The following is an 18531-nucleotide window of genomic DNA, read 5'->3' as shown; positions in this document are numbered from 1 at the left end:
ACATCCTATTTTATTTTCATTTTATTTTCTAAGCATAGATCACTGTTGCATCTGCTGAACTGAACCTTTCATCATGTGTTTTCCAGCTGAGGCAGGAGGTTCTAAGATAGCAGTTTATTCCTCTGGCACTCAGAGCAGCACAGTGATTTCAACTTTCTCGTTTAGTGGCATTAATATTTCCTTTAGTGGAGCCAGGAGTGATTTATAAATGTGCAGGAGAGGAAACAGCTTTGTGAGGTTGTCATTTGTGTTACCCCAGTTTCATGATAGCTTCCACTTGTGACTATCATGGATTAAAAACAAAACAAAACAAAACAGAGTCTTGCTCTGTCCCCCAGGCTGGAGTGCAGTAGCACAGTCTCGGCTCACTGCAACCTCCGCCTCCTGGACTCAGGTGATTCTTCTGCCTCAGCCTCCCGAGTAGCTGGGATCACAGATGTCCACCACCTTGCCTGGCTAATTTTTGTATTTTTAGTAGAGACAGGGTTTCACCATGTTGGCCAGGCTGGTCTTGAACTCCTGACCTCAGGCAATCTGCCTGCCTTGGCCTCCCAAAGTTCTGGGATTACAGGCATGAACCACATGCCCGGCCTGTCATGGACTTTTGCAAACTTTTTTTCCTGTTCTGATTTATTTTACCAGCAAGTGCGTGAGATAGTCATCTTGGGATGTCTTCTCAGGGGTTAATGGGGAAGATAAGGAGTCCTGTTAGGATCATGGCATTGGAGGTCTTTTTTGCTTTGACTTTTGTGTGGATTATAGGCACAAACACCCTCACTATTCTCTCCAGTGTCCTTCACTTGTACTTGCAAAAGACGCATTTGCAAACTGTCTGAGGACGTGACAGAGTAAGCTGTAGAAGGGAATGCTGAGATTCAGTGCAGTGGGTCCTAGTTAAACATGAGCCAGGCAGCATAAAGATGGGGGCAGAAGAATGAAATGTGTGCCATAACTCCCTGCCTGTCTTTAGGTGCATCGATTCTCCAGTTCCGCCCTACTTCCTTGCCTTTGCTTCCCTGGCTTGCCTTCCTCGCCTTTCATTACAGTCAATAAAGTACTTCTTTCCGTCAGCGTGTGTTCAGCCATCTTCCCCTTGCTGTTTTTCATGCTTGCTCATAGTTGTTTCAACTCTCTTTCCGCCTTATCACTTAGTAAGCAAAGACCCTTTTGCTGACTGGGCGCCACTCTCGGCCTCAGCTGTTTCTTTCTGTGTGACCTCTGGGAAGTTACGTATCTGATCTGAGTCTTGGCGTCATCATTGAATAGGGGCCTAGCACTTCCTGCCGTGCCACCCATGGCACAGTTGGAGTGAGAATGAGATCAGATGTGGTGCACGGGGTCTTGGAGTGTACTCTGACCGCATATGTCATTTTCACAAAACAGCTTATGCAATTCTGTGAAAAAATGGGTAGACCACATCACATTAACTTTAATTCTCCTTTTTAAAAATTTGTCTCGTAGCCTGTGATGATGAGTGTGTAGGTGTGCTGCTGAATGACTTGGATGAGATTGGTGATGCCATTCTGTCTCTGAACCTCACTGGCATTATCCCTGTCCCATATGGAATTTTGTCAAACCTGGAAAATACAACTAGATATCTCCAGGTAGGTACTGGAAATACAGAGGTGAACAGACACTTGTATCATTAAGGGATATGGTCAGTGGGAATGGTGGGCGTCACTCCATGTGTCCTCCCCACAGTGTGAGAGCCCAACTTCCATCGGCCCCTGCGGGCAGGTTTCCAGTCTTTCCTTGACTGTGACCAGTGACAGACACTTACTTATCTCACCTGCTAGCTTGTTTCACGGTGGGACAGCTCTCATCGTTTCAGTGCTCGCTGGAGGACTCCTCATCAATGCTGCCCTCTGTGGCCCTCGTTCTGCCTTTTGGGATAAGACCAAGTCCACTTGCTCTTCTGTAAGACAACTTTGGGTATTTGAAAACAGCTGCCTATTAGAAAAGCAGAAAATAGGCCAGGCGCAGTGGCTCACACCTGTAATCCTAGCATCCCAGCACTTTGGGAGGCAAGGCAGGCGGATCACGAGGTCAAGAGATCGAGACCATCCTGGCCAACGTGGTGAAACCCCGTCTCTACTAAAAATACAAAAATTAGCTGGGTGTGGTGGCACGTGCCTGTAGTCCCAGCTACCTGGGGGGCTGAGGCAGGAGAATTGCTTGAACCCAGGAGGTGGAGGTTGCAGTGAGCCGAGATCATACCACTGCACTCCAGCCTGGCGACAGAACGAGACTTCATCTCAAAAAAAAAAAAAAAGAAAAGAAAAAGAGAAGAAAAGCAGAAAATAAATCTGAACAGTATCTTCTTTAAGGTATATTATTCTTTAAGTATATTATTCTTCACTTCACTAGAGTTGCAGGGCACAAAATCTCTCCTCCCTGGGAGACTACATTAAATGTCTTGCAATAAATCATAGTTTTATGTTTTCATCAACAGGGCCTGGGTCAAAAAAGGAGGAGGAGTTAAGAAATTAACTTAGTAGATGGCATCCTACTATAGCACTTATTTATTTTTATTATTTTATTTATTTATTTATTTATTACTTTTCTGAGACAGGGTCTCCCTCAGTCACCCAGTTTGGCATGCAGTGGCGCAGTCATGGCCCACTGCAGCCTTAACCTCCATAGCTCAAGGGATCCTCCCGCCTTAGCCTCCCAAGTAGCTGAGACTACAGGCACACACCACCATGCCCGGCTAGTTTTTTTATTTTTATTTTTAACAGAGATGAGCTCTCACTGTGTTGTCCAGGCTGGTCTTGAACTCCTAAGCTCAAGAGATCCTCCCACCTTGACCTCTCAAATTTCTGGGATTACAGGCATGAGCTACTGCACCTGACCCACTTTTAATTCTAATTGGAAAACAATGTGATTCTTAAATTTTGCTTTATATATGCATTAGAATTTGACATCATCTATGCAGTGTGCCAGGTAGCAATAAAAGGGATGGCCATTCCTAAATGCCTTTTCTTAGATAAGAGCTTTCCTCAAACTTAACACTTCCTTAGGTGTGTGTGTGTGTTTATTTGTGCATTGGGATGGGGCTGGTTCTTGAATCCATCTTGATTTGCAGTGGTCTTTTCTCTATAATGGTAGTTAAGAAAGATTAGGGACCTCTAAGAGATGTTTTTATGTTATTCTTTCCTCAAATGTCACAAAGTGTTTTTGAAAAATGAGAGCTTTTACCTCTATAAAAAAAAGAATATTTAAATTTTTTTTCCAATCACTACATACACAATCAGTATATTATCTGCCAGTCTGGGTCCCAGGGATATAACTATTTTATATATATCAAATAAGACAAATATTTGATTTAAATTTTAACTCATTTTGAATGATTTGTTCTAGATAAACCACTTGTCCATTTTCTTTAAATAACTTTTTGTGTTTATATAAAGTATTCATCAAGTTTTAAGGTTTAAATAAAATTATACAAGAAATTAGAGGGCTGTTGGCATAAATTAAGCGCTTCATTTTTCTTTATTTTTAGTATTTATAGTCTTTCTTTATTGAATTCTTTTGTAGTTTAGCCTTAAAGGCGTTTTTTTCTTAGGTGTTGCAATTATAGTTAAATTTGTGTGACTCTGCTATTGAGATAAAGCCAGACTTTCATCTGAGAATTGCAGCACTATCAGATTCTGCTGAACACAACAGATTTTAAATTTATGTCTATATCAGAAATATAATGCAAAGGATGGCAGTATAGAATCATGTTGCTATAATCGAAACCTAAGTAAATGTGATCCATTTTCTTTTTTTTTTCTAATGACAGTTCCAAGGAAAGAAGAATTTCTTTCTGTGAACAGAAAAGAAATACAAGTGCTTCTTAGTTAAGAATCAGAACATTTTACTTCGAAACGTTGTAATTTGTTTCCTCCATTCTTCCTAGGAATCCTTATTAAAAGAAAATATGCAAAAGGACCTGGGAAAAATTAAGCTTGAAGGTGTTGCAGAGGAAACAGACAACCTGCAAAAGAAGGTAAATTCTTTCCGTAACGAACCAACCTTCCTCCTGGTCCCTCCCGTGAGCCCTCCTGAGCAGTTGCCTTGGGGCTGTCTGGAAGGTTCTGATTAGATCATGCCAGCCTCTTCCTCCCACGAGCTGTGCTCCAGGTACTTCATCATCAAATTGGTTTTGACCCTGCCAGTTTCTGTGGTTTAGTGGGAAAAGGCTCCCGACTTAATGTCTGTTGTCATCTCTGCTGAGGACAGAGTTGGGCAGTCTCTTGGCTCTGACTTTCATTTTCTCCTCTGAAACAAAGGGTGGGGCGGGGATGAAAAGATTGCTGAGGTTTCTTCCTTCTCCTAAATTCATTCAGTAAGGAAGTACACGGCGAGCCCAAAAGCACGGACTGAACATCAGTAATGCTCTCTGCAGCTTGCTGGGTGGAGCAGGGAGGGCACAGACCTCATGATGTGGTGTCTGTGCAACCTTCAGACTTCAGGCCGGGGTGGTTCTGATTTTAGGGCCCTGAGTGGCAAGTGAGCTTGTTTTTATGTCATCAGGGAATTATTTATTCTGTTTAGCCTGTGCCAGAGGAATGGCATATAGTGACCTAAAAAAGAATCTCCCCTTCTGCAGATGGTGAGGAAGGATTATTGTCAAATTTACTATTTTTTCATTTATGAATTTTCTATGTGTGTGGGTGTCTGTACTGTGATGATGTATCTATACATATGGATGTCTAATCTCCATCAACACATGCACACATACACAAACATCACCCTAGGAAATATAGTTTGGCTCCTGTTAATTTAGAATTAACGATGTTTTGGAAAGAGTTGAAGGGTTTAAGTTTGGGTTTAAGTACCTCGTCAAGCAAACAACTGGTTGGAAATAAGCTGATTAAATAAATTCTCTGTATCCGTTAAAGAAGATTCTCTTTGGTCTTGACTAGAAAACACTTTTAGACCCAGTCTGAGTTACTCTACGTTCTTGGAAATTACAAACAACCTTTCCTTTTACAAACAGTAAAAATCCCAGTAGAAATAACAGCTGAGGACAGCTAAGTGTCAGCCTCTGGGCTCCTGACTTCCTGGCTCTTGTCTTGTGTAGCTCTCGTAGCAGCCCCAGGAGGTAAGCGTTGCTGTTTCCCAAGTGTTACAGACAATGCTTGGAGACGTCTGGGCCTATCCACAGCCTGGCAGAATCAGGTCTAAAATCAGCTTGCCTGACTCCGTGTTCTTAACTCCTAGAGACTAACATCTCATAGGCCATACAAATCAGTAAGGTTTACTTTCTATATTCTGTATATTTGGGTTTTAAAGTGAATCGAGGGCCTTCACAGTATAGCCACTAGGAGAATCTGTAGTTTAATACACAGCCTGCTTTTAAAAACATACCCATCTTTTCTTACGCTGAGTGAGTTGTAAATTACTTCATTAACTACTTAGTCCATTTTTAATCCCAAAATACTAAGCTCGGCTTGCATGATGGTGCTCATCTTTACTCTATATTCTGGAATATATGTTGTTGCTTATAAGCGGCAACAAGGGAATACTAAAGCTTGCATATTATTTGAAGTCAAACTAACTACTTAAAGTCAAACTAACCTGAGACTTTATTTTTCCACCAGCTCACTAGAATGTTAGCGAGTACCCAAAAGGTGAATAGGGCAACTGAGAGAATCTTCAAGGAGAGTCAAGACCTGGCCATAGCCATTGAGAGGCTGCAGATGAGCATCACAGGTAGTGTGGGCAGTGTCTAGTTTGAAGTATCTGTGCTTATCTAGTAAGAAGTCACCATTGCTTTATTAAACATATCAATAGATGTGTATCTCTTGCATCGGGCTTTCTGGAACCAGAGGGGCTGGAATAGTTTGTGGATCCTGAGATGTGCAAACTTTAGTCTTTCACTGAGAGTTTTAGCTTTAAAAAATGCATATTTCTCTTTTTATTTTCTGCATTATGCCTAAAACTTAGATCCTAATTCTCAAGCCCTATTATGGTAAAGTTAGTATGGTAGCTCCCCATCCATTTGCCCAGAATAGGAGCTGACAGGATTTGGGACTTCAGTTTGGTACCAAGTATATCCATCATATTAGAATAATTTATTCACTCCTCAGTTGGGTGTGCTATGGCTTTTCGCATGCTATTTTCAGTTTTCTGGCTACCAGAAACATATGATCGCTCTTCTTTTCGTATTATAGTGTAAGGGCTTAAAAAGTACAGAATCCAATAAAAATCAGACTTTATAGGGCAAAAGGTAAGGAAATTATTAGAACAAATTATGCTTAATTAAAAAGTAGGATCAAGCATTGGTGGTTTATTTATGTAGTAAATATTTATTGAGAACATTTATTTTTCATGTGCAGATGTCTCTGCCAGGTACAAGGAAATGCTGAGGTTGACACCATGTCCCTGCCTTTAGGGAGTTTATTGGTGCATGAGAAGACTTTGAAAAATAGACCAGTAATCCCAAGTTCATTAATGTTTAGTCAGGGGATGTGCAGAGTACACTGGGATACCCCAGGTGGCCTGGCCTGGCATGGAGGTCCAACTCAGCTTAGGTAAACAGAGCAGTCCTCAGCAGAGAAGTTTGTAAGTTTTTCACTTGGTACTAGCCACTTTTGAGAGGCTTATTAAATAATTGATGGATTTTCTCCATAGAAATTATGGAAAAGACAACTTTAAATCAGACTTTGGACGAAGATTTCCTACTACCCAATTCTACTCTTCAGAACATGCAACAGAATGGTACATCTTTGCTAGAAATCATGCAGATAAGAGACTTCACACAGTTGCACCAAAGTGCCACCCTTGAACTCAGGTAAGTTCCTAATTACCTTTCACAATGCAACCAAGTAGAGAGAGAAACTTGCACGCTATCTCCAAAGGAGAAGGAGGCATCGTGAAAGAAAAGTGCTCACTGGGAATGAAATATCCTAAGAGAGGAGAAGGGGCCCTGTGGTCAAGTAAATGAAGAGATGGGTACTGACCCCTCCAATGATAGAAAGGTGTAACCTGTGCAGTCAGTATAATCTATCTTTGTGCTATCATGCAGTAGCTTCTGTCCTTTTCTGTGATTCCGGGATGTTTCCACCTAGCACAAACAGCAGAGCCTCATGGTACTGTAGATCAAGGATAAGGCAGTAAACTCTCATAGAAAACAATCGTTGGTGGCCACCCATACCATGATCTCTAAGACAGGTCAATGTTATGCCAGAATAATTGAGCTCAGTTATATAAAAAAGTGCAGTTACATTGAAACCCACGACGTGAAGTGACACAGAGATCCCAAAGCATTCTTACATATAGTCACAGGGAGTTTGGAGTTTCCTTTCCAGCTTTTATCTTAGCATTTCTATACAGATATTACTTGATACACTAGCACAGGCTGTCTCTCTGCAGGTTGTAATGAATGTCTGAAGTGCTGTTACAAATAGTTACATGATACTTTATTAAAACTCTACTCTGGATGTTACTATCTAAACTATAATCAGATGAAATGATATAGTCCTGTGAGATATTTAAACTTTAATATTTTGCTATTTTAAATTATGTTGTGAGGGACTTCTTATGCAAATGTTTTATATCTTTTTCTATATTGAAATATCAAATATTTATTTATACTGTATATATCTCTTCTTTTTCTGTATTTCAGAGTATTATCAGGGTAGATATTAAGAAGTAGAATTATTGGCTGGGTGTGTGGCTCATGCATGTAATCCCAGCACTTTGGGAGGCTGAGGTGGGCAGATCATCTGAGGTCAGGAGTTCAAAACCAGCCTGGCCAACAAGGCGAAACCCGTCTCTGCTAAAAATACAAATATTAGCTGGGCATGGTGGTGGACGCCTGTAATCCCAGCTACTTGGGAGGCTGAGGCAGGAGAATTGCTTGAACCTGGGTGGCGGAGGTTGCAGTGAGCTGAGATCATGCCACTGCACTCCAGCCTGGGCGACAGAGCAAGACTGTCTCAAAAAAAAAAAAAAAAAAAGAAGTGGAATTATTTAGTCAAAGAATTTGCGTTTTGAGGATTCCTAACATGCGCTTCCAAATAATTTTTTAAAATATTTTCTAAAAACAATGTTCACTGCCACCAGCAACACACTAGAGGGTTGGGTATGTGTCTTTTTTCATCATAGAGCATAATTTTTGATGTTGTTGATTTGTTAGGTGAAAAACAAAAGGAGGTGCTTACAGTTGGATGGAGTTTGGAGACAGGACTAGTAATCTAATTACTAGAATAATAGGGCCTGGAAAGGGCTCTGAGAGAACTAGGATCTAAAGTCCTTGAGGGGAAATGAGAGGAGGACGTGATCCTGGGAGACGGGCGTGAGCAGCTGTCTGTGGAGCCCCTCCTCTGTGCCAGGAGAGTGCTGGCTTCTCTTCTCACATTGTGTTCTGTGATCATCTCAGTCTTTCCAAGTAGGGGAGAACCCAGTTGGGGAAACTGAGGCCCAGAGAATATAAGTAACTTGCCCTATGTTAAGCCTCTGGGACAATATGAAACCTGACCACAAACCTGAATCTGAGTCTAAACCCTATTATTTTCCCACCCAGCACAAAAGGAAGTACCATTTGAGATCCATTCCATAAAAGACAGGCAGGTGGAATTTGGACAGTTGGAGACATCGAGGGCCTTTCAGGAGTGGGGAAATGAGATCTCAATCTATCATAGGTGGAGAGCCATTGATCAAGGGAACACTGGAGCCAAAGAAGCTCAGCTGAAGTTTGCATCGAATTTGAGAGGCAATGGGCAGTGGTGACAGAAGCCGAGGTGCAAACGTTAGTCCTGCAGCCCCGACTGCACACTGAGGCTTCAGCTGTGCTCTTCTTGGGCACCTCCAACCAGGGCTTCCCAGGACCTGCCCACCTTGGAGGCGACGCCCCTGGGCTGGGCTCTGCTCCCTAACCTTCCTCAGCCCCCCACACATCTGAGTTGGTGGGGAGCATGTGAAGGATGGAGATTGCCAGGCCCACCCTGCAGATCCTAGAGAATCATTTTGTGGGGCTGTCCCCTCCCACCGTTGCCCTTCTGAGGTCAGTTCATTCATTCATTCATTCAGCAAAGTGACCTGAACCCTGGTTGCAAGCATTGTGCCAGGAGTTGGGGACATACAGGGGAACAATAGAGCCTTTTGCCCACTAGGAGCTCCTGGTCAATTTAGGGAAAGTTTATTTTCTGAATATGCACTTTAAATACAATAAGAAAGTTTAAAATAGAGGTCAAATTTTCATCTATAGGATGATGTTACTATCTAAACCACAATCACATGAAATGATATAGTCTTCAATGACTTGAACAAGATTAACCACCAAAACCAAAACAAAACGAAACAAAAACCCCAGCACTCTTCATTAGCTTCTGCTAGCAAAATTTACAGAGGAAACGTGTTTCTCAAGCTATGTGCCTCTACAACACTAGTGTCCCATGAACTCCTGGGCAGATTCCTTCAACAAATATTAACCGGAATTCCTAGGATCTGCAAGGTGGGCCTGGGACTCTCCATCCTTAACAAGCTCCCCAGCAACTCAGATGTGTGGGGGACTGAGGAAGGTTAGGGAGCAGAGCCCAGCCCTAGGGCACTGCCTCCAGAGTGGGTGGTTCCTGGGAAGACCTGGTTGGAGAGACCTAAAGGATGGGGGATGCAGGGCCAGCCCCCACCCCTACCTGTTCCCCTCAGTGCCTCCTGACCCTCCCCTACTGGTGAGAGCCTCTAAGACCCCTTTCTTTGTCACTGCCGTTCTGATTTCACTTGGAATAAAGTTATTAATAAGATTGCTGATCTCTCTAATTGGTAAGTTAAAATATTACTAAAGACACCTTTTATTTTAAAAATCAAGAATTTAAAATGTATTCTCTGGCCTCCACTTTCTGATTTTCCATAGATAATCCCTGTATATATGCCATTTTGAAATACATGGATTATTTTAGGAATTATCTGCTTTTTAATTATAATTCCTAAAAAATTGGTGGTTCATGCTGAAGCATGGCAATCGTATAGATGAGAAGTTTAGCACACAGACTGATTGCTTTTCATGCTGGGTCGGAGGTCTCCAGAACTAACACCACATTCAGAGTTTCACCAGGACCCCCAGGATTCAGCATATAACTGTACTTACGGCTAAGATTTATTAAGGAGGTCCAGCCAGATGGAACAAAAGGACACAGCAGAGTCTGGAGAAATCCCTGAAGTCTTCTCCCCATGTGGGATCCCAGAGAGCACTCCTCCCCAGCAAGAAAAATGCAGCAACATGTGTGTGATGTTTCTGCCCAGGGAAGCCTGTCAGAGATGCAGTATCCAGGGATTTTGTTGGAGCTGTACTGGTAGGCACCCTCTGCCTAGCACATAGCAAAAGTCGACTCCCAGAAGGAAAGCAGGTGTTCGGCATAAACCATGTTGCTTGCACAAACAGCTACTCTTAGCAGTTAGGGATCAGTGGGAACGCAGCCCACCTCGCCAGCAGGCCTTTCAAAGGAGAGCGGACTCCAGCCTGCTACGTTGACTCCTTACTGCATGCTTCGGATTATTGTTTGTAGCTGTTTTTCAAATGATTTCCATGCTGGTATCTCAGACCTATTAAAAGATTTTATTTATTTATTTATTTATTTTTTTATTTTTTTATTGAGACGGAGTCTCCTCTGTCTCCCAGGTTGGGGTGCAGTGGCGCGATCTCAGCTCACTGCAACTTCCGCCTCCCGGGTTCAAGCAATTCTCCCTCCTCAGCCTCCTGAGTAGCTGGGATTACAGGCACCCACCATCATGCCCGGCTAATTTTTGTAATTTTGTATTTTTGTAGAGACAGGGTTTCACCATGTTGGCCAGGCTGGTCTTGGACTCCTGACCTCAGGTGATCTGCCCGCCTCGGCCTCCCAAAGTGCTGGGATTACAGGTGTGAGCCACGGCACCCGGCCAAAGATACGTCATTAAAGAAGCACATTCCAAGACATAGTGTCTACTAAGGAGAGACAAGTTCTGTACTGCAGGTCTTCTCAAAGCTTTTAGTACGCTGACGCGCATCAGCAGCCCCCTGGAGGATCCGGCTACACTTCTTTCACCCTGGAATATTTGTTCAAGGAATCTGCCTGGCAGTTCATGGGACACTGGTGTTGTAGAGGAACATGGTTTGAGGAACACCAGTTTCCTCTGTTAATTTTGCTAGAAGAAGCTAATGAAGTGCTGAGTGGGGTTTTTTTGTCGGTTAATCTTGTTCAAGTCATTGAGGACTATGTCATTTCACGTGATTGTAGTTTAGATAGAAGAGTCATCTTGTAGATGAAAATTTGGCCTCTATTTTGAGCTTTCTTTTTTCTCTTTTTGAAACACGGTCTCGCTCTGCCACCCAGGCTGGAGTGCAGTGGTACAATCTCAGCTCACTGCAACCTCCACCTCCCAGGCTCAAGCGATTTTCCCACCTCAGCCTCCTGAGTAGCTGGGACTACAGGCATGCGCCACCATGCCTGGCTAATTTATTTTAAATTTTCTTAGAGAGATGTCTTATTTAATAAGAAGGAATAATAGATTCATGATCAGACATTAGAAATATATTGGGTTTAGTCGTGTTTTCTTATGAATGTGTTTTAGTTCTTGTTGCCTGCTCATAATGCAACGTCTTTATTATCGTTAAAAATTATATCATTAAAAATTATAAGTCCTGATGTTATTCTAATAATGTCAGAGTTCAAATTTATAACCTTGAAAAATGTTTTTGGTCGTGTCTTAACCCAGTGACCTGACACCTGTGAAAGCTGAGGGTGTTTTACAAGGCATTTTCCATAGAATTTTTCAAAGTTCTCCTGACAAATTAAAATGAAGAGTTAATAGGATATACTCCACCACTGCAAGGACTTGTAGCATGAAATTTTATTATTCCATGCAGCTATAAATTCAAAATTGATTTAAATCAGCAATTTGATGGCATATTTATAAAGACTTAGGAAAAAAATCTTTTGATATTCTAAAGCTTGCATTTATCCATGGTGCAAATCATATCTTTTTTTTTTTTTTTTTTTTTTTTTTTGAGTTGGAGTCTCGCTCTCTCACCCGGGCTGGAGTGCAGTGCCGCGACCTCGGCTTGCTGCAAGCTCCGCCTCCCGGGTTCACGCCATTCTCCTGCCTCAGCCTCTCCGAGTGGCTGGGACTACAGGCACCCGCCACCATGCCTGGCTAATTTTTTGTATTTTTAGTAGAGACGGGGTTTCACCGTGGTCTCGATCTCCTGACCTCGTGATCCGCCCGCCTCGGCCTCCCAAAGTGCTGGGATTACAAGCGTGAGCCACCCTATCTTTTTGTCAATTTGAATTTGAAAGCTTTTATGAAGTCTGTTTCTTCTTAACCAGCTGCAGAAAATCCTTTTATCATATATATAAATTGGTAAATTCTTAACAAATCACTGAATAGCCTTCTTTCAATTTCTTGCTGTATTATATATAATGAAAGATTGCAGTTCCCGTCAACACAGAATGTTGTCCCAATTTACTGAATCTGGATTCATGGAGATGATCTTTTTTAATTCCACTACTAAAATGTATTAGAAAGTTTAAGTGTTCAGATTCCCACAAAGCCCACTGGACCCAAGTTTACCAGGAAATTTGGGGAGGAGGGGTTTAATGAGCTTCATCATTCATAAAATCATCAGAGCTGATAAAAGAAGTAGAGCTTTGGGCCGGGTGCAGTGGCTTATGCCTGTAATCCCAGCACTTTGAGAGGCCGAGGCGGGCGGGTCACCTGAGGTCAGGAGTTCGAGACTAGCCTGGCCAACATGATGAAACCCAAACCCCGTCTCTACTAAAAAATACAAAAATTAGCTGGGCGTGGTGGCAAGCGCCTTAATCCCAGCTACTTGGGAGGCAGAGGCAGGAGAATTGTTTGAACCTGGGAGGCAGAGGTTGCAGTGAGCTGAGATCAAGCCATTGCACTCAAACCTAGGGGGCAAGAGCAAGACTTCTCTCAAAAAAAAAGAAGTAAAGCTTTGAAAGCTTCAAGCCTTGTCCCTGCTTGTAGTCATCCTAACCAGCTTAACTTGAAATACACATGAGATGAAAGGTCACTATGCCTGTGAATTTCAGCAAGCTATATGGGAACATGGAACATCACTGTGCACTTGTATAAGTACCGTTTACTTCCTGACGTGAATAAATGTATCTGTGAGATGCACCACTAAAAAAAAAAAAAAAAAAAAACAATTTGTTAAGGATAAAATATAAACCTGCCGTACCTATAGCTATCTGAGAAAAAGTGTTTCCATTCTTAAGAAGTTATGATGTATCACTTACAATTTCAAAAAGAGACTAGGCATAAATATGTAAAAATTTTTTCCACTATTATTTCAGAGATAAGAGCTTTGTTGTTCATTTACTTACTATGTGAACCATTCATATTTATCAGGGCTGCTGAAGATTTATTGTCACAAATTCAGGAAAATTACCAGAAGCCGCTGGAAGAATTGGAGGTATTGAAAGAAGCGGCAAGCCACCTCCTTTCAAAGCACAACAACGAACTAAAGGCAGCTGAGGCGCTCGTGAGGGAAGCCGAGGCAAAGACCCAGGAAAGCAACCACCTGCTGCTCATGGTCAATGCTAATCTGAGAGAATTCAGTGTGAGTCTCACTCGCTCTCTCCTTCTCAATTAGAACGGGTAACAAAATACTCCAACGTAAGTAATTAAAAGTGAGCCCTTGCCTGGCTGGGTGGCTCATGCCTGTAATCCCAGCACTTTGGGAGGCCGAGGCAGGCAGATCACGAGGTCAAGAGATCGAGACCATCCTGGCCAACGTGGTGAAACCCCCGTCTCTACTAAAAATACAAAAATTATCTGGGTGTGGTGGCACGCGCCTGTAGTCCCGGCTACTCGGGAGGCTGAGGCAGGAGAATCGCTTGAAATCATGAGGTGGAGGTTGTAGTGAGCCGAGATCATGCCACCGCACTCCAGCCTGGCAACAGAATGAGACTCCATCTCAAAAAATAAAAACAAATTAAAAATAAAATAAAAGTGAGTCCCATGCACTAACTTCTGCACGTAGCATTAGGCACCAAAGGTCAGAAGCAGAGTTGCTTTTATGAAGCATCCTTAAAATGCCATTTCTGCTGCAGGATAAAAAGCTACATGTTCAAGAAGAACAAAATCTGACCTCAGAGCTCATTGCCCAAGGAAGAGGATTGATAGATGCTGCTGCTGCACAAACAGATGCTGTACAAGATGCTCTAGAGGTAAATTACAACTCAGCACGGACGGCCACAATACAGTTTTTAAAGAATCTTCACACATCTCGTCTGTATGCACACATATCTGTTATTAAATAGATGTGCATATATTTACCATATTAATTTCTCCATGTAGCACTTAGAGGATCACCAGGATATGCTACTTTTATGGTCTGCCAAAATCAGGCACCATATAGATGACCTGGTCATGCACATGTCCCAAAGGAACGCACTCGACCTGGTCTACAGAGCTGAGGACCTTGCCGCTGAGTTCCAGAGACTAGCAGATGTTCTGTACAGGTAGGAACACGCCTTTGTGGGAATTCAAGAGCTTGCAGTCTATTGACCAGAGAAAACAAAGATGGATGTTTCTATCACAGTGATGGGTCACTCTTCCTTTGTGTAAAAATGAGCACTCCTGTTTTATTTACCTGGTAAGTTGGATTCCCTTGTGTCTGCTAACATAGTTTACCATTGGCCTACATATATGGTGGAAAAATGCAAATAACAGGACAAGACTTAAAACACATAATATGCTACAGTATAATATTAATATAATAAAACACATATACTACAGTATCAAGCCATCAAGGCTTTATTAAGCACCTGCTGAGTGCTCAGGGCTTTGTTAGGTTGCAGGTGGGACAGAATGAGGTTATTAATTTCTTTACAGATCTTGCCTTTTTGGAGTTTATTATTTGGTTGGAGGATGTGGCTGCCCACTCTCTACCTATAGAAGTGTTGGGAGTATCTTTTCCAATCCCTGAGAGATACCACCTCCAATTATTTTCTACTGCCTGAAAGTCTGCCATTGTAATACAATTACTTTAACTTATATTTTTTGGATATTTAAAAAATATGTACTCAACTTGCTAAAAATGCCTTTAAACGAGAAGCACAATTTTAGCCAGCCGTTTCAAACTTGTCTGCACATTGGAATCACCTGGGGAGCTTCTTAAGCCACCGATGCCTTTGTCCCTTAGCTGCTTTCCCCCCAAAGATTGTGACTTAATGGGTCTGGGATGTAGGGTTTTGTGATTTTTTTTTTTAAACCCTCAGGTGATTCTAATGTGCAGCAAATGTGGGAACCAAAGTTTTAGGTGTTATCAGTGATTTACATAATACTGTGAGTTAATTGGTAAATTTCTTTCTTTAAAATTTGCTATGCATTATGGGTGACAAGTCTGACCACACTGGGAAGATGTATGTTCTTGTGTGTGCATATTCTGTGGAAGGGGAAAGATCATGTCTCCTTATTGGAAAAATGCTGACTTAAAAGATTAGTTCACACAACAAAAGCAATTAAAAATCATATAAGATAGAATATTGCACAAATTATGTGCTAAATTGAGTACTGCTTCCTAATATTTCTTAGGGATCAGTAGTGGAAAATGGCATTAGATACCAGCTTCTCTCTTCTCATCAGTTTTCATCATTTCCCCCAAAGAGAAAAAAATATTCTGACTCCATACCTAGCTAAAACAAAATCTTTATTACTTCCTATGAGTAGTAGAAGCAATTTGTTGTGATAACACAAAGTTAGGTAATTATCTTTTATTTATAAGTCACAGAATTTTGCCAGTCTAATAGTAACAAACAATAGATGCTAATATTCGGTCTGGGAATTGCCCGACTCAATAACCTTGGAAAGAAAATGAAGTGAGTTACTCAGCAGGCAAAGATGTGCCCATTGCCAGACTTTATTTTCACGACAGAGAGCACTGGATGACATTGTGCCATTACCAGTTACCAAGTTCCTAAGCGATGTGCCCGCTTGTTAGAATGATGTTCAGCTGATTGAAATATTAACTGATCTTCCTCCAAAATCTCTAGTGAATTTTGTAAAATTGTCTTATGCCATTTGAGGGATAAGATTCAGCGGCCTCAGGTATGCTTAGAAACACTTCTTGGAGGTTACCAAGTATGTTGCAGGGAGTTTATAACCAATGCAAGCATGCAGCGGCGCCCTGGACATGCGCAGGGGATTGGAACAGAGATTGAGGAATGCTGAGGGCAGCTGGTGGAAAGCGATGAATGGTCGTCTAAGGGAAACAGCAATAGTCTCTTCTTGGGTATTGATTACATAGCAGTTCTGAGTGTTATTATGACAGAGTGGCTGCGGCTTCTCAAAGATTACTTTTGAAGTTACATGGGAACCCATAGGTTGTTATTTTTTATGGATGATACTCTTCTAAGGGGAAAGGAGATAGGAGGCTTTCAAAACTAGTAGGCATTTATGATTTTTGTGAGTGAATAGGCAAGTTTGATTTAGTTTATCATAATGTATCTAAATATGCTGCTTTGATAGTGGCCTTGAAAACATCAGAAATGTGTCCCTGAATGCCACCAGTGCAGCCTATGTCCATTACAACATCCAGAGCCTGATCGAAGAGTCAGAGGAACTGGCCAGAGATGCTCACAGGACTGTGAGTGACACGAGCCTGGTAGGAAACGCCGTGGCTTCTTTTTCTGGGCTCTGTGGGAGATTTTTCTGTACCGGGTTTGAACAGAGATTCAGTGGCCCCAATTTCTGCCTATTAACATTCTTTTCTGGTGGAGTCTGTTTCTGGCCTCTGTCATCATGTGATCTGTGTTTTAGTTTTTTAAGGTCATAAATACTTCTTTATACAGACTAGAAACCAGTGTGGAGATGAGAACAATCTCACATTTCCTTGCGCTAAAAATGATAATGCTACTTGATATCTACTGGAGACATTTTTCTATAACCGTGGTGAAAATCTTTATTGAATGGCTGGTTTCCTTCCTTATCTACTTAAAAATGTCTTTGTCTTCTCTTGCCTCAGCCATTTTAAATTGTCCCTACCTGGTATCTGGCTGATTTTCTTGCTGGGAATGTGTTTGGGGGCTACTCTGATGGAGTCACTTCCTCTATCCCCAGCAGGACTCCACCCTGCCCTGCTCTCACCATGCTTAAGTGGTTCTGTTTTCCAGTTCTCAGAATCCCTTGTTTCTAATGGGAAAGCGGCTGTGCAGCGCAGCTCCAGATTTCTAAAAGAAGGCAACAACCTCAGCAGGAAGCTTCCAGGTCAGTATGTGGCTCGTACGGTGTAGACAGGCAGAGTGAGCGTGAGCATCTCGCTGAGCAGACTCTAAGAATGTTCTCCTTGCATGCAGCAACTTGAAGCTTAGCATTTCTATGTCCCATTTATATTCCAATTTCCTATCATATAAATTTTCCTATCGTATCAACTTCCTATCATATAAACTTCATATAATTTGGCATTTTTATTCTCGTGGTATCTGTTCCTTTATTGTGCAGTCATCTCTATCTTTAACCTGTCCTTAATCCTCCACTCATTGCCTTAGCTTGGAGCCTTCACTGTTCTTCCTAGTGTCTGTTGGGTTATCTTTGATTGCGTGTGCTCCTCTAGTTTTTCCTTGAGGAGATGTATTATGCTTGATATTTATTTTACCTTTCTCATGGGACTAATATCATGTTAGACTCATGGTAGGTTCTCATTTAATAATTACTAAATTAAATCCTAATTGATTTAGCCACTTTTCAAAAAATACCTATGCAGTTTAGTTTGTCCTAAAGTTTCAAGAAAGAATGACTTGGCATATGTAAGAGCAATCCATCCAATAAACATGAACCAAAGTGGCAGCAGGAATCTGTTATGTAAGAGAAACTATGTAGGCCTACAGTTTTTTATAACAAATAATGTGCTTTCCACCTTAATATATTCTAATAGATCGAAAATACCAAGATTTCTGGAGGGGTAAATAGTGGGCCAGGCACACAGCTCATACCCTTTACAGGTGACTTACTTCCGAGTCTAACACTGGATCCTTCCACAGCTGTCTGAACTAAAGGCTTGGATATGTACATAATTTTTTTTTCTCATTGAGTGACACAGTTTAAAATTTATGTTGTCATCTCACAGTATCGAAAATGCATAATGTGTTGATGGGCTGTAATTTCAGTCTGTACAACTAGAGGCACTTCTTAGGTAGTGAAATTGGGAGCTTGCTGGCAACTAAAATTTCGTGTTTTAACCACGTGCCCAAAATCCAAATGTGATTGTATGTTATGAACAGAAATTTTAAAAGTAAAAGCTACGATGAAACTTGAGAAGGAGGTTGAGTTGAGTTCCAGTTGGGTGGCCAGAAGGGAATAGAAGGGAATGGAGGATTGGCCAGAGATGCGGGTGGGAGACTGTGAGGAAGACTCCCAGGTAGGGGCCCACGTTAGGGGTTTTACAACCCAGAGGAGAAAGGTGGCCAGGATTCAGATGGGAATAGAAAGTTAGTGTGTCTGATTAAGACTGAGTGACTTAAACACAGCTCTTCATCCTTGAGCTCTAGTAAAATTGGACATGAAATTTAAGTAGAAATATTAGTGAAAAAGTCA

The 18531-nt window shown here is 41.8% G+C and overlaps 1 protein-coding gene across 2 annotated transcripts in view; it reads left to right on the top strand.

The window, feature by feature from the left end:
- LAMA1 (laminin subunit alpha 1) overlaps window positions 1-18531 on the top strand; it is a 170432-nt gene that overhangs the window by 112839 nt on the left and 39062 nt on the right. For both annotated transcript variants that reach the window (XM_055237979.2, XM_055237969.2), the window contains exons 33-41: window positions 1462-1604; window positions 3902-3991; window positions 5589-5700; window positions 6622-6781; window positions 13345-13555; window positions 14049-14165; window positions 14296-14459; window positions 16468-16603; window positions 17112-17205. In XM_055237979.2, the coding sequence (XP_055093954.2) occupies window positions 1462-1604; window positions 3902-3991; window positions 5589-5700; window positions 6622-6781; window positions 13345-13555; window positions 14049-14165; window positions 14296-14459; window positions 16468-16603; window positions 17112-17205 (1227 nt within the window). The remainder of the gene's footprint in view (window positions 1-1461; window positions 1605-3901; window positions 3992-5588; window positions 5701-6621; window positions 6782-13344; window positions 13556-14048; window positions 14166-14295; window positions 14460-16467; window positions 16604-17111; window positions 17206-18531) is intronic.

Source organism: Symphalangus syndactylus, chromosome 1 (genome assembly GCF_028878055.3).
Source record: "Symphalangus syndactylus isolate Jambi chromosome 1, NHGRI_mSymSyn1-v2.1_pri, whole genome shotgun sequence".
Lineage (NCBI taxonomy): Eukaryota > Metazoa > Chordata > Mammalia > Primates > Hylobatidae > Symphalangus > Symphalangus syndactylus.
Note: the sequence above shows the minus strand (reverse complement) of the source record. Positions and strands in the feature narration are given on the sequence as shown.